The 27,972-nt window shown below is 37.1% G+C and overlaps 2 protein-coding genes, 1 long non-coding RNA gene and 2 other non-coding genes across 8 annotated transcripts; 1 reads left to right on the forward strand and 4 right to left on the reverse strand.

Moving 5' to 3' along the window:
* Positions 1–210: 210 nt before the first annotated feature.
* Positions 211–7,196, forward strand: ppp1r11 (protein phosphatase 1, regulatory (inhibitor) subunit 11). The gene is made up of 3 exons (XM_077549277.1): positions 211–491; positions 1,020–1,128; positions 3,152–7,196. The coding sequence occupies exons 1-3, from the start codon at positions 414–416 to the stop codon at positions 3,334–3,336; spliced, it is 372 nt and encodes a 123-aa protein (XP_077405403.1). The 5' UTR covers positions 211–413; the 3' UTR covers positions 3,337–7,196.
* Positions 7,197–14,793: 7,597 nt separating this feature from the next.
* c17h6orf47 (chromosome 17 C6orf47 homolog) lies at positions 14,794–24,032 on the reverse strand. The gene is made up of 3 exons (XM_077549259.1): positions 23,782–24,032; positions 22,302–23,559; positions 14,794–15,939 (listed from the first exon to the last, which is right to left on the reverse strand). Exon 2 carries the CDS (start codon positions 23,183–23,185, stop codon positions 22,310–22,312), a length of 876 nt encoding a protein of 291 aa, XP_077405385.1. The 5' UTR covers positions 23,186–23,559; positions 23,782–24,032; the 3' UTR covers positions 14,794–15,939; positions 22,302–22,309.
* A 666-nt stretch (positions 24,033–24,698) lies between these two features.
* LOC144037711 (uncharacterized) lies at positions 24,699–27,770 on the reverse strand. 4 transcript variants are annotated; one of them, XR_013289021.1, is made up of 7 exons: positions 27,623–27,770; positions 27,409–27,476; positions 27,185–27,254; positions 26,876–27,008; positions 25,407–25,445; positions 25,110–25,148; positions 24,699–24,895 (listed from the first exon to the last, which is right to left on the reverse strand). It is a non-coding gene; the product is annotated as an uncharacterized LOC144037711 (long non-coding RNA). The 4 variants fall into 4 exon arrangements; XR_013289024.1 differs by having other exon boundaries at positions 25,407–25,486; XR_013289022.1 differs by having other exon boundaries at positions 25,622–27,008.
* Positions 25,300–25,364, reverse strand: LOC144037873 (small nucleolar RNA SNORD52). Its single transcript, XR_013289107.1, has one exon. It is a non-coding gene; the product is annotated as a small nucleolar RNA SNORD52 (small nucleolar RNA).
* Positions 27,078–27,144, reverse strand: LOC144037872 (small nucleolar RNA SNORD52). Its single transcript, XR_013289106.1, has one exon. It is a non-coding gene; the product is annotated as a small nucleolar RNA SNORD52 (small nucleolar RNA).
* Positions 27,771–27,972: the final 202 nt, after the last annotated feature.

Here is a 27,972-nt window from a genome sequence, read left to right on the forward strand (position 1 = left end):
ATATCCAGCGTACAGTTTTAATGGCACAACTAAAACAAAAATATTTTTTACAATGGAAAAGCATAAAAACGTACAATAATATGCTTTGTTTAAAGCCCCAGTACATATTGATTTATATTTAGAAGTTATATATGAAATTATGCAGACATTCGACAACATAATAATACATTTCCGTTTCGAGTCTCGCTAACTATTGGTGATTCTTGACTCTTGACATATTGGTTGGCCACATCCCATTCCAGCTGAGTGCTCAAGACCTTAAATCTGACTTTCATTAACATTTCCTCCGTGTTTTGATTGTATTTATAATTGTCTATTATTATTAACGCTTTGACAGTACGCCGTAGACAGCGGTTGTTAGAACTCCATCTTAAAAGTTAGCTGACGCTTGCGTTAGCAAACGAGCTCCAGGGATGGCGGAGGTTCCCGGGACGTCAAGTGAGACGATAACAGAGACTGTTCAAAACAGCACACCGCCACCGCCTCAGCAGGTAAACCATTTAAAAGACGTTTCTGGTGAATGCGCGTTACAGTGGCTAATAAACATTCCAGTTGCTTAAAAATAAATACAAAGGCCGCCCTTACATGTAACGCAAATAGCCTACGTCAAATCACGGATAATAAATTGGGCGCGTTACGCATATAGAATAGCACATTGTACTTACTACTACATACAACTTTCCGAGTCTATTCGCTCAGCATCCATTATCTTGATAGAATATACTAGGGCATCTAATGTCACAATCCGGAAGGCATTTTTTTGTCCGTGTGACAGCCAGATTCCATGACAGTCCGCAACTTTGGTGGTGAATTGTGCTGCATTTCATCTGGTTACCATTAGGCCTGAGGTGTTAGTTGTTCCCATTGGGACATAAACATCCTACCATCCGTTTTCTATACTACTCAACAACTAAGGCTGAGCAAGAGCAGAGTGGTCACACGTTGTGTCAGAATGCTGAGTGGTTACATAGGGGGTCTTTAATCAAAAGTTATTACATTTATTTGTGGCATGTTTCCAGGAGGGACGTAGTCTGACAATCAAGCTAAGGAAGAGGAAAACCGAGAAAAAGGTGGAATGGTCCAGCGACACGGTTGACAATGAGCACCTGGGGAGGAGGTCTTCAAAATGTGAGTCCTTCATTTGTCTCAGTAGTGTTGATAGTTCTTATTTCTGCAAGACTTATATAAATATAGTTGGACATGATTAGCAGTGTCTTTTCTAAGCTTCGGGACAAGCAAACTCAGGAAACCGACTACTTTATTTAGTGTGGTGAGTGACACAAATATAATGTCTTTTTATGTACAGTAGAAAGTTAAAAGTGGAAATGACATATATTTACGTAATTACGCTGTCCGTGCTTCGCGATCCGAACAGATTATTCCAATCGAGCACAAATGACTGTGTAAACAAGAGTAAGTCTGTCCGCCACGCATATAAACGTTTTACCTCGATTGTTTCACAAACCGTAATTCTAACCTTAACCCGGATATTGACTGCATGTAAACCATAGTATGTGTCAAACTAGGAGCTCTTTGTATTAATCGTTTACTGAGAAGTAGCTCAGTTTAAAAAAAAAATAAAAAAATAGTATCATCACGCGCCCTCGTGTAATATTGCTTGATTGTTTTTTTTTTGTTGTTTATTTTGTTTAGTTTTTTAAATCTTTAATAAGCGTTATTTGACAAAAAACATTTTGCAATACATATTATTACAAGGTTGGATGGCCTGCATTGTCGACCTGCAGACTCACTCACTGGCACACCTTAATTTATAAGGCAATTCTTGGGCTGCTTCCCCTCTATCTTTGTGTTTTTATCAAGCAGAGACGCACCAGAGAGTATTCTTGTGTTCGCAGGACCTCTTTTTTTCTCTCTGTCCCAAACATCCAGACAGAAATTGGGAAAATGGCTTTTGGGTGCTCACCACCCTTTTCTGCAGAATGACTTAAAGCTCAAGGAACTGGTGTCCTTAAATGTCTTTTAATCTAAATTGAAAGACATGGAAACAGCTTCCATGCAATGTCGATGTTTTTAGCTTGGCTGAACAATTTTATTGATCATTTAATTCAAAATGTTGTGCTTTGTGAATTTTTAATTTGTCTTACTCTGTATGTCTGTAACTTTGTGTTCTGCTGCCTTTTTCGGTCAAGTCTCTCTTGAAAAAGAGAGACGGGACCAACTTGGTTAAACAAATAAAAAATAAATTTGTATCCAATTAGTCAATTCATTGATGGAATAATCAATATAATAATGGATTATTAAATATTTGATAGTGACAGCCCTAATGAAAACCTTTTAATTTATGATGTAACTCTTCAGTCATTTTAGTGAAATAACAGGTAGCTCACTATTAATAATATGACAATAGACTGTTTTATTTTATTTTTTTTTCAATGTATTTATAATGGCCATCAATTATATGCAAATTTTCGCTATTCAAAGAGAAAGACAAACAACACAATATTACATTATTTCAGATTTTGATTTGCTTAAAGGGATACATGACTCATTGAGCCAATTTCAGCAACAAAAAGTAAATATTTTGTCCAGAATGAATTTGATAACTTAATTATTTTTCTTGTACAATTAATAACTTTAAAAACTCATTTTTCTACTTGCTGTCGACTGAAGACAACCAATCATGGCTCACCTGTTTTCTGGGTTTGGTCAGCAAACTGAGCCATTTGGTTGTTACCTACTTCCTCAGCATAGGTGATGTAACCTTCAGTTGACAGCAAGTGGAAAAATTTGTATTTTGAAGTATTGATTTTACATGAGAAAAAATGAAGTTACCAAATTTATTCTGGACAAAATATGAACTTTTTACTGCTGAAAATGGTTCAATGAGTCAAGTATCCTTTTAAATTTTTGAAAACTATGTATCATTCCCGTTCCACTATACGTGGAATATGTGTATATGTTTATGTGCTACTTTGTGTTGCTCAATCACTTAAGATTGTGGTTGTAAAGTCACAGTGGCAGAAAATGGAGTGAATTGATGGATGCGCTGTGCTGCACAGCATGATTACATCCTAAGATGCTATTTTCATCACAGACAAACAAACGACAGGTGTATTTCTGACTTTTTGAATGAAATCCTCATTTTGTAGGCTCACCTTGATCAGCACTAATCCAGAACGCTGTTTTTCAGGCTGCTGTATTTATGAGAAGCCTCGGCAGTTCGGCGAGTCGTCCTCCGAAAGCGAGGGAGATGACAACGATGAAGGGTGTGGCAGCGCGCACTGTATCCTGGGTCATGGACGAAGGGATCATGGACAGAGGGGGGGCGGGGGACCGACGGCGCCCACAAAGTCTGGAAGGTCACATGCTCACTAGATAGCCCCGTAAAAGGGGCGAGTGGCAGGGTATTTGGATGGAGGGAGGGGTTCTTCATCACAACATTAGGCAAAGGCCGACAGTCTTAACATTAAGCTCCATCATGGAGAGAGAGAGAAAGAGAAAGAGAGAAAGAGAAAGAGAGAGAGAAGCAAAGTTCATCCTACCTTCCACACATGCTACTTGAACCATTGAGCACACAGAGCCCCAGATGAAAAGTTGTAAAACAGAAATGATCCCTATTAGGGATAGACCGATTATCGGCTGGGCCGATATTCAGCATTTTGACGAATATCGGCATCTGCCATTTTGAAGAATCATATGGCTGATAATAGATCCATTTTTTAAAAAGTGCTAACTTCAGGTAACTAATTACCGGGTATTTAAATTTTCTGACATGCTGCTGACCTTGGGAACTCTCTGCAACTTCAGTTTTTGTTTGAAATTAAAACTAAGTAAAATTTTAATACTTGAGATATTTTAAAAAACTTTATTTACTGTAGCAAACAATAGGGAGCTATTTACTTCAGTTTTTAGCTTTTGAAGACATGCTACTGCCCATGGGAGATCTCTGAACTTTTTGTTAGATTTTAAAAACAAAGAGGTTTATTGACCCAATTTTTTTTAACTCCAATATTTTACGAACCCTAAAAGTTGCTTAGTAAACGTATGTTTAACAATTTAAAAAAAATTGAGCTGGAGTTTCTATTTTTCCAAATTTTTATGCTAATATTTTCCCTTTTAGTGGAAATTAATATCGGCTCCAAATATCGGTTATCGGCGTCCTTGACTACTAATAATCGGTATCAGTATCGGCCTTGACAAAACCATATCGGTCTATCTCTACTCCCTATTGCGACAAAATGTGTTATAGAGAGTCTCAATAAACATTTGTTTAAATTTGGATTGAATTATCATTTAAAAAAAAGATTCACACACAAAAACTGCCATGAAGTTTGATGTCATCTTTCAGACTTAATTCTGTGGAAGGCAGCATGTAGTTAAGACTCATGAAGATGGGAAATACTGTAAAAATCCTGTTGTGTATTTTGCGCTTGCTCATACAAAGATCTACTGTACTACAGCAATGGGTTATGTTGTTGCGCTATATTCTAAAGCAAAGGGACTGCATCGTGAAGTAGTGATATCATGAATAAAATACGTAGAGTATGAAGGTGGATGGATGGATTTACAGTGCGCTTTTCAGGAACACAACGGTGCTTTACATGGCAAATGGAAAATTTACAATACAAATAAAAGGACCATCTTTAGCTACCAAATCTTTTACCATTTCGGTATGCAACATCATTAGGGAAGGGCATAATTATTTGACAAGGAAATAGTTTGACGTTTGTTTGGAATTTATTTTTAATTCATGTGCAATAATGAAATGTGGAGCAGAGGCACCGTTGAGGCATTCTCAACGACAGTTTGCTGTCTAAAGAACATGAGCTGGAAACACCTCTGCACATTATTTTGTGCAGTACAGCATTGCCATCAAAATAACTTTAAAAGGGAAAAACTGTCCATTCAAAACATTTATAGACATTCAATTAATTAATTGTTAATTTTGTCACTAGTCAGTCAAGGACAATTTGTCAAATTTCCATCCCGAAACATAATGCTCATGATCAAATGCAATCAAATACACTATATTAGATTTTGGGTTTTGTTATTATTAAAAAAATTTTTTACGGTATATGCTGTTCAATGGACGCACAATTTTGATAGAGGCGTGACCGTGCAGAACTTTTATTTCTCAAGTACTAACTTGCGCAAACGTGGAACTGCCAATGTGAAGTAAACACTTTTGACTTGTGAGTACATTCAAATATGTTTGAACATACAATACTCACGAGTACATTTGAATGTAGATATAGGCTAAGTGCTACAAACAGCATATTTTCCCATAACGACACAGGGTATGACTTTAGCATGCGCAAGTGGGGGTAAAAAAAAAAGAAGAAAAAAAGCATTTGCTGTACATAATACCAATACGTTGGAAAATTAAGTAAAAAAAAATAAAAATATATATATAATTGTTTATCCATAAATTTTAGGATCAGAGGTGGTAAATCCAGAAAGTAAAAACCTTGCCACAGTTTGGCTTTAGCTCCAGGTGCTAGCTAGCTAGCTCCCTAACTAGCTCCCATGGTGCTGGTTTACCTGTTAGGGAGCTAGCTAGCTAGCTAGCATCAATGGCTAAAGCCAAATTGTGGCAGGGTTTTAACTTTCTGGACCTGTATTTTGCCACCTCTGCCTTAGGATTTCTTATCATTATTATGTAGTGCATGATTTAGATGAGATATATTCCATGCGGTATGGACTTGTGCATCAAGTCCATACCGCATGGCATTATGAGAAAATATGCTATGTTTGTAGCATTTAGCCTACAAGTACATTCAAACATACTCGCAAATACGTTTGAAAGTGGTTGCCAGTCAAAAAAATATTTACTGGTACTCCACATTGGCAGTTCCACGCTTCCATACACACAAAACACAAAAAAACACCAAAGCAATTAATAAACTATCCCATTGGCTGCCATTTCATCACCACCAATTACACAATATTGTATTTTGTCCAATGAAACTCATGTATGGCACATTGTTGCTCTTGAATGATTAAGTAATACACAATGATATATGTTTTCATTTGACAGCAATCTCGTATTTATTTATAGTCAACTGGTTGCTTCTTTTTTTATTTTATTTTATTTTAAAACATTTTGGGAGGGAGGGGGGGAAGTAATTGTGTTTTTGTCAAGAAGTGAACCCCCCAAAATTGTTTACAATGCTGTTTTATTTGTCCCCACTAGCCTAAACACGGCATTCTGATTAGTGTGTTTGTGGAATATGAGTTAAGCAGCAAAATCTACCTGTTTTTATCAATTTTAAGGGGGCGGCCATTTTGCCACTTGCTGATGCCTAAAAATGACATCACACTTGTGCAGGTGTCATTTAAACGACCAATCACAGCTCACCTGTTTTCTGAGTTTGGTCGTGACATTCGTAAACTGAGCCATGATTGGCTGTTACCTGAGCCCTGAGTAATTGTGATGTCATTTTCAGTTGACAAGTGGCAAAATGGCTGCCCCCTAAGATGGATAGAAATACATGGGTTTTCCATCTGTATTCCACAAACACAACATTAACCAGAATACCATGTTTAGACTAGTGGGGTTGCATAGAACATGTTGTAAAGCGTTTGAACTGAAGTGTTGATATTTTCAAAAGCTAAAAGTATTCATTTGCATGTGTTTTTCTTTTTTTCGGACAGACAGTCCAAAAAATGATGACATTTTTCATCAGAATATTTGTTGTTTTCTTTTCAACTTTGCAGTCTGCGATGTGAGCAGTGTGCTAATATTGAAGTGAATAATTTCTCATTTACTAAACTCATTGCATAGTAATATCTAAACATTATTAAGTTTTACAGCATGTTCTGTGTGTTTTTTAAACACCTGCATTCCACGGATGAAAAGTGATAGTGCTTTTTCTGCTGTGCTGTGTTGAGATTGTGTAATTTTGTTCTCAAAGGTTTCCATGATGAGACATCCATTCCTGTATGTTAACAGGAGAAGACGAGAGCTGAAGGTGCATGGCCCAAGCTTTGCGCTCTCATGTCTTGGCTCTGAGACAATTCACTTTACTGAACATCACAACATGTTCTCTGGATCACACACACACGCCTATTTTATTCAAACATTTTCTGTATTATACATAGGTTCCTTACTTGGCCACATGCACAGCGATACAGTATGTACAGTACATTGGTCTTGTCCTGGTAATGCACATTTCTGTAAATACAATTAAGCGTAATAAGATCCAAATGAATGTGAATTAAAGTTTTGAACTGTGGCGTGGTTGTTTTTTCTATGTTGTGTTATCAATAAATACTAAATTTTGTAAGTGCATAAAAACATGAGGACAAATTTGGAGCAGAGACTGTCAAGTCAAAAAGACAAAATGTGAAACAAAAAGTACAGTCATTCGTTACAAGTCATGTATTTAATGAAATGTGGCATGATAATGGGGAATGTTTATTTTCTAGATTTGATATATTTTTTGGGGGGTGGAGGGCTCTTTAAAAAAATTAACTAGGGGTGTCGGGCAATTAAAATTTGTAATCATAATTAATCACATGACTTTAATAGTTAACTCACAATAAATCGCAAATTTTATATATTTTCTAAATGTACAATAAAATGTACCGTTAAATGTTTCATACTCTTAACATAAAAATAGAAAAAAAGATTTAATAGAAATATGGCTGCATCTTTTAGTTATTGATAGTCATTTCATAATTCATAAAATTTAGTTAAAACGAAATACGTACTGTACTGTACATTTTTTTGTGTTGAGGTCATTTTTCTGCCACTAGTTGGCATAATTGCATTTGTAAGACGTTGGTGACAGCTCAGTGCATTTTTCTTTCCATATTAAGAGCTTCTTTAAAACGAAGTATTTTGTGAAATTCTGCACATTTTTAAAATTGTAAAATACAACTTGACCCCAGTCTCCACAAATATATGCATTATTATTAAATTTATTACTATTAAATTTTGACGTGGACTTGCCTCCTGCATTGCAACTGGAATTCCCCCAAATAAGGGGCGGTCATTAATCGCACATTCAAAAAAAATGGTGGTGTTAAAGGAACTTTAAATTAACTCAAAATTAATGCACTAATTTTGACACCCTAAAATTGACATTATCAGCCCAACTAATAATTACTGATGTCTGCACACACCTTAAGGATTCTACTCAGCCCAGCTCATTTGAGATGGACTGACACAAAGTGGAAAAGTGTGCTGTGGTCTGACGAGTCCACATTTCAAATTATTTTTGGAAACCATGGACGTCCTGTCCTCTGGACTTAAGAGGAAAAGGACCATCCGGATTGTTATTCACACAAAGTTCAAAAGCCAGCATCTGTGATTCCCATGGCATGGGTAACTCACACATCTGTGAAGGCACCACAGGTTTTGGAGAAACATAATGCTGCCATCCAAGCAACATCTTTTTCAGGAACAATCTTGTTTATTTCACCAAGACAATGCCAGCCACATTATGCACATACGACAACAGCATGACTGTGCAGTAAAAAAAAAAAGTGCGAGTACTAGACTGGCCTGCTAGCCTGTCTCATTGAAAATGTATGGCAAATTATCAAGTGCAAAATACACCAACGTCCCCATACTGTTCAGCAACTGTTGTACATGGGGCGTTTGTAATGACGGAAACACCTTTTACTTTTGCAATTTATCAGATTTTCAATTAAGTGAATTGGTTTTACAACATAATTATTACACCACACATCTGCAACGTGTAAAATAATTCTGCATTTGATGATGGTCGGAAGTCGGATATATCCGAGTTGGTTTATCCCTGTTCTGACCTGAAAGCGTTTGAGGTGAAAGTAAGCAACCTAAATGGCAGATAGTGATACATTTTTTATTTTATTTTGGTCGTCAAAAATAATTTTGACCTCCAGCAAACTTAACTTCTCTCAATTTTGCTTAATTTATTGTTTTATCTTATATTTCATAAGCATTCCATACAGTTCAGTAGTTCACCGTATAATTTCATGCAGGGAGATAGCGGCATACTGTCACGTACGTTGTGTTACGTGAAGTTATGTTGAATATTATTATTTTTATTTTTTTTTTCTGGAAAGCACAGTATTGTTCATTCGGTAATTTTACCGATTTGACATGTCATCATCATAGCTCTCCTTTTTTTTTCTTCTTTTTTTTGTATGCGGGCAAGAATGTGTATGTGTGTGTGTGCGTGCGTGTGAGTGTGTGTGTATTCATTAGTTCACCTAAAACCTATTAAAAAATCCCATACCGTTCACCTAAACCGAACACTTCCAGCCAGAGTCGTGAGGCCGTCAGGAGACCCGAGGAAGGACCAAAGAAAAGAAAGGAAAGTGGAATCCAGCACCGACCAGACACCACCCACCAGGCCACCAACCAGAGTCTTTCACCAACCCCAGAAACATCTAAATTCCAACAAATCAGGGAGACCTCAAGAGACCAAAGGAGAGACTGAGGAAAGGAAGGAAGGACAGACGAAGCAGAGTGAGATCCACAGACACCAGCCGCTCCCCCCACCCACCCCCGCCATCCACCCCAACCCAGCCCCAGCCACAACCAGACACCCTCCCACCCCCAGCACCCCCCCCCCCAACCAAGCGCACCCCCCCCCCCCACCAACCGGTAGCCCCCGACCCCCAGATCCCCGGCACCCAGGCATCGGCACCGAAGAGGGGCCGGACAGCGGAGCGGAAAGGGCACCGGCGCCCACCCCACCGCGTGGAGGAAAGGAACACCGCGGGGCAGAAGGGGAGATGGGGGCACCGGGGGACGGGCGGCACCCCCAAACCGAAACAGGGGACCGCAGCACTGCTCTATACTGCGGTCTGCCCCAACCGATGCCCCCCCCCCCCACCCCCAACCACACACACACACAGTTGTATGGTGCATTAAAATTGGAGTTGTAGGGCGAAGAAGGTGTTTCCATCTGCTCGATCCTGTTGGCAGCAACTGGGTTCCTGACTATAAAAACACAACCATTAGTTACAAATTGCCAAATACAGAAACATCAATGTAAGTTATCGCGATGTGGTGGCTCTTGCTAACAGGCAGAATTAAGTAACCAGAATGAGGTTAAAGTATTCTATATACGTAGACCATGTTTCTATAAATTTTGATATTTGTTTTTTATTTGAGGCAGATATTTTTTCTATTAAAATATGATTTGTGAGTAGGTTAGACCATTGGTCGATATTCAGAGTTTGTTTATTTTTCCAGTTAACAAGAATTGGGTTTTTTTTGCGTTGTAAGGGCTACAAGTGTAGATTGAAATTGTTTATGTGGTAAGTCAGTTGTTGTTAGGTCACCTAGCAAACACAAGTTTGGAGATAAAGGTATCCTACAGTTCAAGATAGCAGAAAGTTTTTCTAAGACTTTAGTCCAGAAATAATATTACCGGAGTGCATAACCATAAAGCATGAAAATAAGTGTCTGTAGTGTTTTGTAAACACTGGAGGCAAATGTCGGAGTCTGAGAGTCCCATTTTCTTCATCATATATTGAGTAATGTATGTTCTATGAATCATTTTATATTGGATAAGTTGTAAATTTGTGTGTTTTGTCATTTTAAATACGGGTTCCATGAATTTTCTGTAATAGGTAGAAGTGTTGATTTTGTCCAGTTAATAGAATAATCTGATAACTGTGAGCATTTAGTTATTAAGTTAAATACTTCCCCTAATGAAATAGCAGGCTTTTCTAAATAAAGTAAAATATCATTGGCATATAGATTAATTTTATGTTCTGTTACCCCAGAGTGAATTCCTTGAATCCTTCTTTCCTGGCGTATGGCTAATGCAAGTGGCTCAATAAATATTGCAAATAATAAAGGGGACAGTGGGCATCCCTGTCTTGTGCCTCTCTGTAGAGTAAAACTCTGAGAAATAATCCCATTAGTAGTAACTGTAGCTTTAGGAGAATCATATAATACTGACACCCAGTGGATAAATGACTTCCCAAAGCCAAATTTATTTAAAACAGCAAAGAGGAAGGACCAGTTAACTTTGTTGAAAGCTTTTTCTGCATCCAATGATATAATAACTGCCTTTTTATCATGCCGCTGTGACATGCTAATAAGGTTAAAGAGCCTCCTAATATTATTAGTAGAGTGACGATCTTTAATAAAGCCTGTTTGGTCCCTATGAATGATTGTCGAGATTACTGTTTCTAGTCGAGATGTGAAAGCCTTAGTTTTTTTTTTTTTTTTCAGTCGAGCTCAGTATTGTTCATTCAATTTGACATCATCATTGCTCTCCTTTTTTTAAAAACAAACAAACAAATCAATTAAAAAAAATTTAATAAATGTTTTTTTTTTTAAATATATATACATATATATATATACATATACACACATATATATATATATATATATATATATTATTATTTTTTTGTATGTGGGTGAGTATGTGTATGTGCGTGTGTGTGTGTGTGTGCGTGCGTGCGAGCGTGTGTGTATTCATCAGTTCACCTAAAGCCCATTAAAAAAAATCCCATACTAATAATATAATATAATAATAAATTGCCAAATGCAGAAACATCAATGTAAGTTATCACGATGTAGTGGCTCTCGCTAACAGACAGAATTAAGTAACCGTAATTAGGTTAAAAAATTCTATATACGTAGACCATGCTTCTATAAATTTTGATATTTGGTTTTTATTTGAGGCAGATATTTTTTCCATTAAAATGTGATTTATGAGGAGGTTAGACCATTGGTCGATATTCAGAGTTTGTTTATTTTTCCAGTTAACAAGAATTGTTTTTTTAGCGATAGTAAGGGCTACAAGTGTAGATTGAAATTGTTTATGTGGTAAGTCAGTTGTTGTTAGGTCACCTAGCAAACACAAGTTTGGAGATAAAGGTATCCTACAGTCCAAAATAGCGGAAAGTTTTTCTAAGACTTTAGTCCAGAAATACATAACCGGAGTACATAACCATAAAGCATGAACATAAGTGTCTGTAGTGTTTTGTAAGCATTGGAGACAAATGTCGGAGTCTGAGAGTCCCATTTTCTTCATCATATATTGAGTAATGTATGTTCTGTGAATAATTTTATATTGGATAAGTTGTAAATTTGTGTGTTTTGTCATTTTAAATGCGTTTTCACAAACTTGAATCCAAAAGTCAGGTTCCGGTGCTATAGACAAGTCTGTCCCCCATTTCGAGATGGGTAAAGACATTTTATCAGTATATGAAAGTAACTTATATATTTTTGAAAGTTTTTTTGTTGTTGTCGGAGAAAGCTTGTTAATATCTTTAGCTAAAACAGGCGGTTGGAGCGTACCCCGAAGTGTTGGAATTTTTTTCTTTATCATATTTTTAACTTGTAGATAATGTAAAAAATTTCCATTTTTTATATTGTATTTTTGGAGCAAGGATGTATATGATATAAACATATTATCTGAGAAGAGATGGTGGAGATGTGTAATTCCTTTCTGCTCCCACACACCTAAATGAAACGGTTGGTTGTTAAGTTGAAAGTTGGGGTTATGCCATAGGGGAGAAAGTCCACAGGGCTCCACTTGGGCTTTTGTCAATTCTAGTGCCTTCCACCAGGCAGTCACGGTGGCGGAAATCATTGGGTTTTTAAAACAATTATGACGCTTAATCGATGTTGTAATAAAGAGTAAATCTCGAAGTCTGAGGTTATTACAATCCTTCTGTTCTAGTTCCAACCAACAGTTAGTGTCTCTGTTGGGTTGTGCCCATAGAACGATATATTGTAGCTGGTTAGCTATATAGTAGTACATAAAATTTGGTGCCTCTAGACCACCTTTGGATTTGCTTTTCTGAAGAGTAGATAGACTAATCTTTGCTTTTTTTTTATTCCAGTAAAATTTTGTTACGGCTGAGTCCAACAACTGGAACCATTTAGCCATAGGTTTAAATGGAATCATTGAGAAAAAATAGTTTATTTTAGGTCAAACTTTCATTTTAATGGTGGCTATTCGTCCTATTAGAGAAATAGGAAGATTATTCCAGCGCTCCAAGTCACTATAAATGTTATCCAGAAGTGGAGAAAAGTTTAAATGAATTAAATCAGTTAATTTAGGTGAGATTTTTATACCTAAGTATTTTAAATTACCTATAGGAAATGAGTAGTGTGGGTCCTGGCTTGCAGGGTTCCATGAGTTTTCTGTAATAGGTAGAAGTGTTGATTTTGTCCAGTTAATAGAATAATCTGATAACTGTGAGAATTTAGTTATTAAATTAAATACTTCCCCTAGCGAAGTAGTCGGCTTTTCTAAATAAAGTAAGATGTCATCGGCATATAGATTAATTTTATGTTCTGTTACCCCAGAGTGAATTCCTTGAATCCTTCTCTCCTGGCGTATGGCTAATGCAAGTGGCTCAATAAATATTGCAAATAATAAAGGGGATAGTGGGCATCCCTGTATTGTGCCTCTCTGTAAAGTAAAGCTCTGAGATATAATCCCATTAGTAGTAACTGTAGCTTTTGGAGAATCATATAATACTGATACCCAGTGGATAAATGATTTCCCAAAGCCAAATTTATTTAAAACAGCAAAGAGGAAGGACCAGTTAACTTTGTCGAAAGCTTTTTCTGCATCCAATGATATAATAACTGCCTTTTTATCATGCCGCTGTGACATGCTAATAAGGTTAAAGAGTCTCCTAATATTATTAGTAGAGTGCCGATCTTTAATAAAGCCTGTTTGGTCGCTATGAATAATTGTCGAGATTACTGTTTCTAGTCTAGATGTGAAAGCCTTAGTGATAATTTTAATATCAGTATTAATTGGTGAAATCGGACGGTAACTTGATGGAAGGGTGGGGTCTTTTTCTGGCTTTAATAAAAGTTTAATTGCTGCTGTATTCATGTGTGGGCGTATGTAACCCTTAGTTTTAATTTCTGTTACTACTCTTAAGAATAGTGGAGCAAGCATTAACCAGAAGTGCTTAAAAAATATAGCCGGATAACCATCCGGGCCAGGTGCTTTGCCATTAGGCATACTATCTAGAGCACTGTACAACTCATTTATAGTAAGTGGCGCATCTAACATATCTTTATATTCAGTAGTTAACTGAGGTATATTTAAGCTACTGAGGAATGCCTCAATATGCTCAGGGTTAGGCTTGTTAGTTTCTGAGTATAGGTTGCGATAATAGTTATAAAAAATTTGATTAATTTCTTCTGATGATTGTGTGCATTCACCAGTTGTCCCTTTAATAGCCGTTATAAGAGATTTTTCCCGATTGCGATGAAGTTGGTTTGCAAGAAATGTACCTGATTTGTTATTATATTCAAAGTTGTTGTATCTCAATTATGTCGAATATTTATGAATGAAGGCCATCTAGTTTTAAACTCGAGTAAATTATGTTTTACCATTCACGGTCTGTGTTTCCAAAAGGGTCGCATTGTAGAGTGATGTCACTTCAGTCCGTCGATGAAGTCGGGGGCCTCCACCCCCCACCCCCACCCCGACTTCACAAGTGGAATTTCCGAGTTCAAGGGGGGCGTTTCCGTACACACTTACTGGTTTGAACTAGGAAAAGTCTGACTTCTGACCATCCTCAAATGCAGCATAACTTTCTCTTTCAAACAACCAGGCATTCCACCATCATAAGATGATCAAATTTGTGGTCACAGAAATGTATTTCTACGTAGAGCACATTTGTCTATTTTGGCTTCTTTCAATTCATCTACACAAAATAAAATGTAACTACTCAAAGCCACTCAATAAAACAGGTGTTAATGGGATTCTTGTGTCTTTGTCTAACTCTTGTCATTCAAAGATGACATTCATAAAAACAGCATACAACCGTCACACTAGTGTGATACCACCATTACCATAGGTCACAATTGTCTAATGCAGTATGTCAAAATAAAAACATGCATATTGTCAACTTGTTTTTAATTGCATTTAATTTAGCAAACAAATTATGTCAGAAAGATGGATGGAAATTATTAGTCATTGCAAAGAACAGTGATGGCTTCAATCAGAGGACTGACCAAATATAATCTGTCCATTCAGGTAGCCTATATCATGCACTTATTAAATGATTCACAATTAACTAATAAGAGCGCCTATTGACATAGAAAGTAGTAGTAAAACTAGACCCTACTTTATGAACATCACAATCGCCATAACTACTTTTTGATAAGGTATGAACAAACAGAACAATCGAAAAATGTTACTTGAACAGATAAGAAGTGGAGATCTGTAAGCACAGTTACAGATATCAAACAAGAGTGGTGACAAATATTTGTGAACCCCTATTACATATTAAAAAAATGTGAAAACAGGCAGGTTAGTGTCAGAATGAGGGCGCTTATAGAAAAAAAACTAGTGGAACGGCGCCACTATGTGACATTATAACGTCACTAATTGCCTGCTGTGAATAGTGGAAAAACTAATTCAAGCATTAGGAAAATGGAACATTTTGCTTTGAAATGAGAACTCGGAAGTCAACAAGCATGACTCAACAGAATATATTTGACTTTGCGGGTTCCCCATAAATTTTCAAAGAAAACAAAAGCTGATTTGATTTTCTTGTTGACCTTGCAGGTCATAGCTCAGAATAACAAAACGGCCTATGACAAACATTTCGCCTTTCTTACTCCTTCCACAATACATTTGTGGGCTTCTGCATAGTGGCTCTTAACTTTGATGCCCTTTGTGAGTTATACCTTTTTATGACACACACAAACGGGGCCATTGCAACTCATGAAAAAATACACGCAAATTTTAAGCAAACATAAAAATGGAAGAAAAAAAAGTGTCGCACAAATCTTTGGCTGAAGAAGCATTTCAAGAACATTCAACAATCCCCTTAAGTGGTAGATGGTCCACCTTTCAGTGTCAACATTCTGAAGACAAAACAAAGTTCACAAGGATAGTGTTGAAAAAGACTTGAATAGAACGTGTGCAAGTCTGTAATAAATATGCAATACAATTTCAAAGCCTCACGGCTTAAGAGTGTGGTGAATGATGGCAATCCGCTGTTGTTGCTGCTGTGATGGTATCAGCTACATTACACCACCTGCGGAGGACAGAACACTGTTAAATTAGTGTGGATTTGGAGTCAACTGGGATTTGAAGAATTTACCAGCACACTAAGACTTAACTACAAGGACCATTATTTCTTAAAGAATGTTCTCCACTCTAGTGGACGCCATGTCTCAATTAAACTGCAGGGTTTGTCATCCGCATAAATAACAATAAATAGTTCACAATGAAATACACATCGCCACTTTTACCCTGAGGAAAAACATAACAGGCGGTCTGGTGCAAAAAAAAAACAACCAACTATTTTAATTAGTGATGCACCGAATATTCGGCCACCGAAATTTTTGGGCAGAAATTACATTTAAGCGAAAAGAATATGGCTGAAAGAGGATGTTGCGGTGACGCAAGCAAAGAAAAAAAACAAACACTCCAAGCAAGTGTCTGTTTGAATTAAACACCAAACACGGGTGAGCGAGTGTCCGCCTTACTGCTCGCTGACGTTTGAGTACTGGCAGCTTCATTGTGCACACTGGAGAAGGAGAGGTTCGCTTGGTAAACTATGTTGAAAAAGAGAGCGCTGCCGAGTACTGCACTACAGGTGAGCCACTCTTTCTCCTGCAGTGCCTTCCCTTTTTTTCCCCAATTTTTATTGTGCTTTGTTAAAATGATTGTGATAAATAGCCCTAAATATTTTATAATAATATTATAATTGTAATTATATATAATAAATGCAATGATAATAAAAAATTGGCATAATTTTTTTCGCGGCGTTTTGGTTTTAGGTCAAGCATTTCTGATTTTCGGTTTTAGCCCAAAACAAATATTTTCGGTGCATCCCTAATTTTAATAATATTGAAACTGCAATTCATACACATGATTAATGTTAGAATAAATGTACATAACTTATCCCATATTTAACCTTACAGTATTGTAAATCATTTATTTAGCAAGTGTGCCCTATGTTTAAACCATGCATGTTGGGGTCATCTGTGGAGAGAAGAAGCTGCAGTTGCAACACAGAAACTCGGTTAAACTGTTGAACTTTGACTGAAACTTTCAGCGCTGACTCATAAGCGGGATAATTGTCACATTGCTGCTATGTGAGCCCCAAACCCTTTAGAGCAACAACAGGCTATGTAACCAGGGCCTACCCAATAAAAAGAGGAGGTTCGGAGCAGTGTGCTTCAGAACGGGTAGGAGATTGTAATCTGTGCACATCTCTGTTCATTCTCCTGGCGAGCATAAAGAATCTAAGTCTCTTGTCTTCCTTGTCTGTTGCTTATTAATATTCTAGGTTGACTGAACCTGACAATTATTTATAGATTTAAACACTTTATACTTATTGAAGTGCCAAAGCCAGAGAACAATACTGTAAGTACAGGGATGTGATTTGACCAAAGTGAAATTATCTGAAAATTTAGCCGGGGGTCTGGGGGCCGCCGGCACCCAGCTAGGTCCTCAGGAGCTCATGGGTTTTCCGTGTTTTTAAGTACTTTCAATGCACTCACATGACAAAGAAATAGACAAAACAACAGCATAAATTTTCAATGTATATTGAACTATCCCATATAAAATGGCAGTTTTAGTCAACTCAAAATCAGTCACATTCAAAAACATTGGACTGCCTTTGCTTTTAAAAACTATCACTGAGAATATCATCATATCTAACTAATGTGATTACTAAGTTAACACATAAATAATGTTGAAGAATTCAAATTTCATGAACAAATAATTGTATCATGACCAAATGAAAAGTAACTCATATTAGAACATACCACAAATGTCTTTGTTATAGCAGAAGATGTTATCTGTCGGAGTCATGTGCATACACAAAAAAAAAGAAGGAAATTTTTAATTTTTATTTTTGGAGATAAAAAAAGCGGAATTCCGCGAATTAGCGGGAAAAATCACATACCTGTGTAAGTAAAAGCGAAGTACCTGCTGTGTCTTGACCTCTTAGAGGCAGTGTGGTGCAATGCAAGCATGCAGATACACATTTATATAGATTATCACAATTACACTTTATTAATACAAGTCATTTTTCATATATTAGGAAGAATATATGCCAGTTACTATTGTTATATTACCTGTTTGTATGTGTTATTACAGCAACTTTGTATGAGTATTTTTGTTGCTAATGCTAATTTTTGCAATACTTATTTTCTCTCTCCATTCACTGTGAGCATTAGCACTGAACATGTTTACTGTTTCTTAAGTATTTGTTGTATTTAAATATAGAGTGTGTGTAATTGTTTGTATGTGTTTCATTTTACAGTAAACTCCAACTGAGTTGTCAATAAACAGCTTCAAGGCAGAGTAACATTCACTTCACACGCTTACTGAAAGCACATTACATTCAGTCTGCATTCACACTGCAGGAATTTGGATATACACACTGCGCCGTTCAGCACATTCAATTATAATGGTTTTCTGATCATGGGAAGCCAAAATCAAAATCACAATTACATTTTGGGTAATTGCCCTAGCAAGCGTAACTCGGCAAAACCGAACATAGGTAAACTTCATCTTGGTAGACATCTGTTCTTTCTGTCTATTGATTAGAAAGGTGTGTCTCTCATATGTGACAATGCAGAAACGTACGGTGTGGGCTGGGGATTGATTGTAATTTCCTCATATGATTCGATTCTGAGTCACAACAGTTCAGTTCAATTCGATTTTTCCCAATTAAATTCGAGTCACTGCACTTGAGGCCGATATTGATTAATTATGGAACATAAATTGTTCTTAAATAGCAAGGACATGGTAAAAACTCCACAGACATTAAATTCCAAATTACATTTTGTGGAGGCAGTAGCGAGTTAAATGATTTAGTTTATAAAAGTGTTACACAAATATTCAGCAAGGATATTTTTCATAATTCTAATTCAATAATTTCAAATGTAAATTAAAAAAGACTGTGCAATAAGTTAGGTCTTTCATAAATGCAAGAAAATACTTTGAAATTAATGTGACTAGTAAATCTCACGAAAACGGTAAGATACACACAAAAAAATTGTCTTCTAAAAATTCTATTTTTCTTATGAATTTATGGGGAAAGTAGATATTAACAATCGATTCATTGTTCTATGAATCGATAGGCTTGAAAAGGAAAATCGATCGATTTTTTAAACCCAGCCGTAGACCCAATACGTTCTAAATCCAAATGCACAAACAACTTTTTGTACTGTGTTCCTGGAGGACATGCAAACTCCTGCCCTGTCCAAGCATCAATGGTCAAAAAATGGAAACTGCAAATGTGGCACATTCCATTTACACACCGTAACCCTTCAAATGTAAAAATAGGCTTAGAAAATTCACTTCTTCTTTTCACGTCTTTCCCTCACAACACAAACATTCCAAGAAATGTTGGGGTGTGTTCTTAAAGTTGCCATGCCTGCAGTTATGCCCTATGAAGCACAGCCACATCCTGCAAGACAAGACTTGCTTGATAAAAACCACAAGACTATCTGTCTGAAAACTCTACACGGAAATGTCAATCCCAATTTTTATTACTTAAATGATTTATCATTGACATAGGAAATACAACAGATTTTTCCATCTGTAAGTTACAACGGTTCTTAAGGGTCATTGACAGATTTCACCAGATGTAGCACAGTTAATTAATCATAAAAAAAAACATGAAATATTTGTTATTTATTGTCTACAATTTAAGATGGCTATCATTTAGGGCATACATATATTATGGAATGCTTTCCACAATGGTCGCACCGCATTTTTAACTTAAATCAAAGTCATGAGACTAACAATATTAGCCATCTAAACAAGAGGTGGAAAATCCAGGTCCAGAAAGCAAAATCCCTGCCACAGTTTGGCTTTAGCCCCCAAGTGCTAGCTAGCTCCCGAGGTCATACCACATGATGTTCAAATATGACCACATACCACTTTCTTAAAGGGTAACTTTTTTACATAGTTGTGAGACTCAAACCTGTGGAGTGTGGATCATCTTGTGGATGATACAAACTGAGTCCTGTCTTTTAATGTATTTCAAAATAAAAGTTCCAAATTGGTTATTTATTTTTGGTTGCACCACAATAATGATTTATTAAATGGGCATTATCAGACAAACTTGTGTGTCAATTACCCAAATACATTTGTAACATGAAGTGAAATGTTCAACAAAGTTGTTGGTATTTTTTTTTGTCACATTCAATGTCTTTTGTGGTCTTTTTCATTAATTTCTATACAGTGGATGTTAATATTAGAGCAAAAACATATATTTGAGTATAATTGTGAACTGGGAAGGTTGTTGAATTAAATTGATTTGTACCCACAATGCTTTTGGACAAGAAACCACATTGTTACCTACAAATCTTGAATTAAATTGAATTGTACCCTAGGGCTGGGTAAAAAAAATAATATAATAAAATATATATATATATATATATATATATATATATATATATATATATATAAAATCGATATTGCTTTTCATAGCCCAATATCGATTCATAAAACCATGTATCGATACTTTTTCCAGTAAATTAATGTGCTTGAGGCGAGCACGTACTCGTTCAAAACCTCGTGTGAGCGTTGTTCAAATGTGCCCTTCTGTGTTTCAGAGTACCCCAAAAGTATCCCAGTGCTTACAAAGAAAGAAAACAGCTGAAGCATGAGCTGCTCCAAGCTGCTGATTGCTATATAACTTTAAAAATGGGCTGCGTTTTAATGCAAGCGGATCGAATTGCGGGTCTCCCTCTCGAAAAATAAACACATGCAAACACACACTGTTTAGACAGATGCACTATGGAAAAGCTTTTCTTTTTCCCAGTAGTTTTAAATAGCTTACCTTAATTAAAATTATGCGTCACATTGGAGCCAAAAGTAGAATCTTGATCATTTACTGTGGATTTTGCTGCTTTAAATAGTAAATAAGTCATACTACACTATAATTTACACAAGACTACGGACTTCTTCTTCTACTTCCATTTGATGGTTGTCAAATACTTTTGGTTCATTAGCGCCCCCTTCTTTAGCAGAGATACATATGGCTATGAAGAAGGCCACTGGCGGTAATGCATGACTTCTTCTTCTTTCTCATTTGGGTTGGCGGGTGCGTTTGGTGCAATACCGCCACCTTGTGCATGTGGCAATAATTAAACAGTACATTAAATGAAAGGAAAAGAAAAAGATTGAACACAAACACCCCCCCCCCCCCCCCAAAAAAAAAAGAAGTAAGGTAAGAAATTGGACATAAAACCACAAAATGTGGATCCATAATTATGCACTATGACTGTGTCTCTTATGTCAATTTGTTTTTATTTATTAACCACTGGAACCTTAGCCTAAAAACCGTCACAGGAATGTGAATGTCGTGATTTGCCAGAGTGTTTTTGACACTTTATTTACATAGCACTATACAGTATTATTTATTGTTTTGATCAGGTCATGTTCAATAAAATATACATGATTAATGTAACTGCATTAGATTCAATTATAAATGTAAATATTTATATTTTTACTAATACACCAAGTAAGAGAAAGAAGTTTCTACTATTTGCAAGTCTACCAAATAAAAGTAAAATTGGTACTGCATGAAATCCTTAACTGAATTGAAAATCAATGTGAATCGTGAATCAAATCGGGCCCTTCTGAATCAAATCAAATCGCTTTTGGAAATCTGAATCGATACCCAGCCCTATTGTACACACAATGCTTTTGGACAAGAAACCACATTGTTACCTACAACTCTGCATCTATAAATTCCAAGAAATACACATTTACAATATGGATATGCCAAGCTCACTTTCATTTTGTGGCACATGATTTGACCCACTGTTACAATCTGTGGGAACTGCCCAACATCGTTCTAAATTCCTGTGCAAACATATCACGAAGCATTAGGATATGTGAAAAACTGTAATGTCCCAATGAATAATCAATGTTTTTGTCAAGTGGTAGGAGTTGGTTTCACACTTGATTTTCAATGGTAAACTGGCCTAAATAGCGCTTCAGATTGCCTTTCTGGTTGTCCTGTTCATACTTTGTCATGTATTGTGAAGGAGGCACTGTTATAATTGATTTCAAACCATAATAATTCGTCTGCTTGCCATGCCTCAAAATCAAGATTTAGAATTCTATTTTTACTTCTATAGTAACCACTAGCATTTTTTTATTTTGCCACAGAGATAGCCAAGCATACAGTAAACATAATTAGAGCCAACTAGTGTGACTATCTTGTACTTTAATTCATGAGAAAACAGTGCCTGCATAACTCTTGAGGTGCTTATTTGCAAATTGACTGCATTTTTAATTAGGTCATAATATCAGCTTTGCCGTTTCATTGCAAATATCAATAAAAATATTTTTGTTGTTTCACTTCAGCCAAATAGAAGAACCTTTCAACTGATTAATTTCCTAAACTGTTATTAAACTTACCAAGAAGCTTAGCTCGTCTTCATTTTTCCACTTGTATAAAGCATTTCTTTGTCTTCCTCTGTCACCACAGTTTCCCTGCTCTCTTCCTCCACTTGTGGCTTTTCTTCATCCAACCCAAGGAGCACACTCTTTTTCAGGCTGACAGAGATCACTAAGGCTTGCACAATGCCATAGATAAAAGCAAACTCAGGGAGATGTTCCTGGATCAGCCAGAGGAGTCCAGCCATTCCCACTGTGGACACAAAAAACATGGCCATGCCATGGAGCCAAAGCCTCAGTGGTCCCTGGATCCCCAAAATTTCCAAAATCAGTTTGACGGGAGGCGACACGATCCACAGGAATCCCACCACGAACAGGTCAAACAGGTGGCGGAGGAAATTGAAGCAGATATCATAGTGCTCAGGAAACAATTCCACATTCCAGCTGTGCACAAAGAGACGAAAGGGGGACGTTAGCTGGGAATGAGGAGTCGGGGACGGAGGAGGTGTTCCATAGTCTGAAAAGTCCCCATCAATATCCCGATCACCACTCTTGATGTGCCGTTTTTGTTGCTTGAGTACACTTGGCTGTGTTTTTCTTCCCCAGGGTAGAAAGGATGTTGGAATATATTTATTCCACCATTTTGGAGCATGTTCAACAGTTGTCTCCATCTCTTGATTCCCTGCACGTAGATATTCAATTTCAATAGGTTGTAGCTTCTCCTGAGCTTCCCAGTACTCATCATCTCCTGGATTATTTTGCTCTTTTTGTCGTTCAAACCCTTTCAGCTCACTGGAGTCTGTCTGCTTTTTTATCTCAAGTTTATCCAATGTAGCTTTGTCTGATGCTCCTCTGCTCCCCCAGGAGCACACCCACCCCCATGCTCGTCCTACCACAGCTGTCATGTTTCCTCCAGGAACTTTTTGCAGATCACTCCAACTGAAAAAATCCAGCTTGTTTTGTCTTAAATTGTTTGGGCAGTGGTGTAAGCCAAATTGGATAATCAAATGAACTCCCAATAGTTAAACAAAACGATGATGCAGCTCTGTAAAATTATTCTCCATCCTTATGTGGCTTGAAAGTTGGGGGGGTGGGGGGGGATGCATGCAGTATTCAATTATCACGACTCATGTCTCCATATTGATTCCACAACACTTGCTGTTCAGGTTTGTCAAATGCGGAAGTAAATAAAGGCCAGTTTCAATGTGCTGATGTGACGTTTTTGGCGTCATGTAGTTCTTCCAACTTTTTCAGAGTTTAGAGCGCTTCCTGACTGCATCTGTAAATGTAAGGAATGAAATGTTCAGTCTCGAAATGTTCCGTCCACGTAGACAGTTCAGTGTAGCTAATGCTGCCAATCTCGGCAACGTTAGGTAACTTGATAAGACTATTTCTGACGACTATTCTAAAACACCTTAGGTAAATGTCGGCCACGGATAGTGGTAACATGCAAATACATCCAATAATTAAGTCGACAACTTATCTCAAAATAAAAGATCACCTTCATCGACGTTGGCTGGGTGTCACTGCTAGCTCATACGGTAGTTAGCTTGAACTCCCCGAATCTCGACCCGAGACAAGTCCAAAATTGGTGCTTGTGGGGTGTCGTGTCATGGCTTCCCACGATATAAATTTGGAGAAAACCAATTCGTTTCAATACGGCCTGTAGCAGGCAGACGACACTTGCCAGTGAAATGAAGGTAACGTGCGTCACAAAACAAGAACAAAGGACGGCGGATTGGCGACTACCGGCTCTCCTTCAAAATAAGACTGTTATTAAACCTGTGCTCCTTTAAAAGTGTCAGACGAAAATCTTTGTTTTTGCCCTTAATTTGTTAAAACAAAAATATCTACCCGCGTTACCTTAATCACATTTACTTTTTTTTTGCGAATCGACATCTAATAGATTCACAATGAAGTTTACATCGATCTTCAACTGGATGGCCCAATTTCCATAATATACTCGAATTTTAATTACATGCATTTAGTGTCAAAAAATACCGCATTTAACCCTCCCTCCCACACACACAAAAGCATGCGAGGTTATTGTGCAAATATTCAGGAAAAAACTAAGTCCCAAACATATTTTATGGGGCAGAATTTGACAAATTATGTATTCATGATCCAAAAAGTAAAGGATATTACTGCCACACCAGGACAAACAAAATTCATATCCTGTCCCATTTTAACATCATGTTAAAAGATGAAAATCTATGCAAAAACATGTTATGTATATTATTCATAAACTGTAGACGTGGTGGGGAATTTTTAGATTCTAGCCAATCAATAACAAAGGCGCTTCATTACGCATGCGCACCATTGAGAATACCACAAACATATAGCGTTCACACCAAATACACTCAACATACAGCTTTGATTTTATTGAGCAAAATATGAACAGATACACACCAATTACACTTTAGATTCAGCTTCAATTTTATTGAACAAGATGCATTAAATAGACAAGATTGCAGCTTCAACAAAACACTTTAAAATTTGCTTCAGCACCTGCAAGACAGTTCAGCAACTTAACTTAGAATTTCTGAATGAACATCAAAAGAACCTTTTCAAAGCAGCTGAAGTCTAAAAGCCATCAAATTGAGTGTCACGATCAGCTGTATACAAAAAAGAAAAAGAAATAGATCAGTTTTGTTAAACGTGAAAGCCCTGGGTCAAAGTAAATCTTTCAATGGTCTGAGTGTCTCAGTGCGCTGCGAGTAAACTTCAGCTTTAAATCAGTAGAACCGAATATGAATCATCATTGAACACAGACCATTTCATACATCATACGCCAGCACAAAATTTAAACTGTAACCCAACTGTACTTACAACCGCAAGATTCAATATCCTTCCATTATGAGTCAGGAGCTGCAAAACAAAATTGCGAAAAGGACAATCATGACAAAATTCCACAGCAACTGTCGAGACACTATTTTGGATGTTAGTAGCTCATTATGTGATCCCATGCTTTGACTTGGGACAGTAAAACAGAGCAACACATTTAATGGACTGAAGAGTGTGGTCAGTGCACTGTGAATATACATCAGGCATTTCAGAGACTCTAGTCTATGAATCATCACTCCACATTTACACTTAAGTAGGAACATTATTTTTGTTTCAACATACCTTGCAAAGGAGCCTGCCCCATTCAAGCTGTTTGGACATCTAAAGAACAAACAGTGAAAAAGGTGTTTCATGTATAAAATCTGTGGAGATTAAAATAGAGGCACTCAGTGCACTGTGAAAGATCTTACTTTTGAAAATCAGACACCCTACCCTAGTAAATCATTACAGCAATTGTTAATTTCAAAATGGGTGAAAAGCTGTTAACCAATACTCACCACAAACATGACTGCATCCAATATGGACTTTGCCAATAATTGAACACAAAGCAGGGTGGGTACACTGGGTGGAAGCACAATTCCATGCACCCTTTTGAAACTGCTTGCATTAATTACCCAAGTAAATTGTGAGGAGTTTGTCGAGTTACGAGATATACAGCTCACTACCAACCAAATATTTTTCAGCATAAAAGTGCAGCTAACCCTAGACTTTAGCAGTAGAGCAGCTACATGGAGAAACTGCGTGCATTTAAAAATTCCTTTACAAGTTGCACTGCAGCCAGCCTGAATTTAAAGAGTTATAAACAGTCAGTCATACAATGTTCCTAACAACTTTGTCTAAAATTAAAACTGAGGCTACGTTCACAATGCAGAGTATGACGGCCAATTCAGATTTTCAGTTACATTAGATCTTTAATGTAGTCATTTACATTACTTTTCAGGGTTGGGGATTTTCATAGGTCTATGTCTCGAGCCGTATAGAGTTTGGCCAACAGCAGGGTAACAAGACGGCGACCATATGTCATACGGCTAGCAGCTGACCAATCACATTGATTGCTCATGCTGTAATTGGTCAACTGGTGGTCACATGGCATATTGACACCATCTTGTTACCCTGCTGAAACGGAGTTGGCAAAACTCTCTATGTGGCTCGGCATATGTCAAGCAAATGTCATCTAGTGGTAAACCAATAGAATGCAACAGCCTAAGTTCAAAGTGTGTGGATTTTGAAGCACACCTACTACAGTGCCTCAGACACTTCGCATGCCAACCACCAACTATTCATTTGCCAAATTGGTCTTTTTCAGGTATCCTTGGCAGAAAAACATGTCAGCCTCCTGTAAGGTGCGACCTATGTAATAAAATTAGCAGTTACTAGATCTACGATTATAATGCATACAGAACATTTCTATTGCTGCGATACAATGTTTGCGTATTATTGCAATTAAGAGGTTTTTTTTAATTAACAGGAAAAAAAAATCTATACAGTCCCTTCAAAAAGTCCACATTTTTCTTATCCCTTAAGTCAGGGGTGCCCAAGTCCAGTCCTGGAAAGCCCCTATCCAGCGCTGCTGAATCCAATGATCAGCTCACCAAATTTTGTATTAACTTGATAGAATGTCGTTGTTTGTAGTGAGTATCTTATTGTTTACATTTATTTTAGCAATCTTGTGATTTATACCGCAATCTTTTTATATAATTTGTTAGACTTGGATATGTCCCACAAAACCTTAGTAATTTGAATATATTCACTTTTGTAGGCTAATAAGAGTGTGTACGCCACAGTAAAGGGACAAATGTTCATTGGCCCACTGCCCAGTGCACCCATAATACTTTGACTTTTGATGAGCTGGTTTGGAAAACTCAACTGCAAGCCTTTTAACACCTGTAGAAGAAAAAAAATACAGTAAATATGTGTTTATCCACACAAATTCTGCACAGTAAAATACATGTACGCTCAGTGCACTGTGAAATACTTCATTGTATTATCAGAGACTCTAGTCTAGTGAATCATCATTGCAGCGATATGTAACTCAGTGTATCAGCCAATACAGTACTCACAATCAACACACGGCTGCATTACTCTGTATGCCCGCAGGAGTTCCAACATTATGGTGGTAGCGGAGTAAATCTGACAAAATTGGGGCAGACGTTTTAAAATTCCACTTCGGCAAAAGCAAACACAAAAACATTCTGAAGAAATTAAAGAGCTTTTTAAAATCAATTATTCCGTGCAACAGATTAACTCTACATCAACGCAAGCATTCTCCAATGTTTTTACTTACTTTTTTTCACCCATCTCCAAGATGATCTTTAATATACAAGCTTATGGCCACCAGGAAATCATTACATTCTGAAATCCAATAAATGAGAGGGGGAAAAATTACCAACGCTACCCAAGTTGCGTCATACCACGTGCTTCACACAATTTCCATCAAAGCAACATGCTATAGCGCTGCAATCGTTTTGCCTAATGATGGATTATCTAAAATTAATTACCTTTCATTGTACTTCTCGCGAGAATATGTCAGTTTCGTGACAAATGTTGCAATACAGGCGATCCAATGTGCATGTATCACAGACAGCACCGAGACGAAGAAAGAGACAGTAAGCACGGCTTTGGAAGCTTTATAAAGCGGGGTCCTTCTCCGTTTGCGATGGGGCGACATCAGTGCCTGACAAAAACGTACTTAGCCCCCCCCCCAAAAAATAACATAGAAAATATAGCCACAAAAATAAACTGCAAAGAACGAGAAAAAAATCGATGAATTGCATAACTTTATTTACAAATTATTAATTCTAGGTGATTCTTGCGTTACCGAGTTGGTCGACTCCCTTTAAAGGAACAT

The sequence above is a fragment of the Vanacampus margaritifer genome, chromosome 17, assembly GCF_051991255.1.
Source record: "Vanacampus margaritifer isolate UIUO_Vmar chromosome 17, RoL_Vmar_1.0, whole genome shotgun sequence".
Taxonomy (NCBI): domain Eukaryota; kingdom Metazoa; phylum Chordata; class Actinopteri; order Syngnathiformes; family Syngnathidae; genus Vanacampus; species Vanacampus margaritifer.

Bases quoted from the DNA above. Each gene is read 5' to 3' on its own strand.
- ppp1r11 (XM_077549277.1), top strand. From the start codon at position 414: ATGGCGGAGGTTCCCGGGACGTCAAGTGAGACGATAACAGAGACTGTT. The intron at 492-1,019 runs GTAAACCATTTA...GCATGTTTCCAG, and splicing joins CACCGCCACCGCCTCAGCAG to GAGGGACGTAGTCTGACAAT. The intron at 1,129-3,151 runs GTGAGTCCTTCA...GCTGTTTTTCAG, and splicing joins GGGGAGGAGGTCTTCAAAAT to GCTGCTGTATTTATGAGAAG.
- c17h6orf47 (XM_077549259.1), bottom strand. From the start codon at position 23,185: ATGACAGCTGTGGTAGGACGAGCATGGGGGTGGGTGTGCTCCTGGGGG.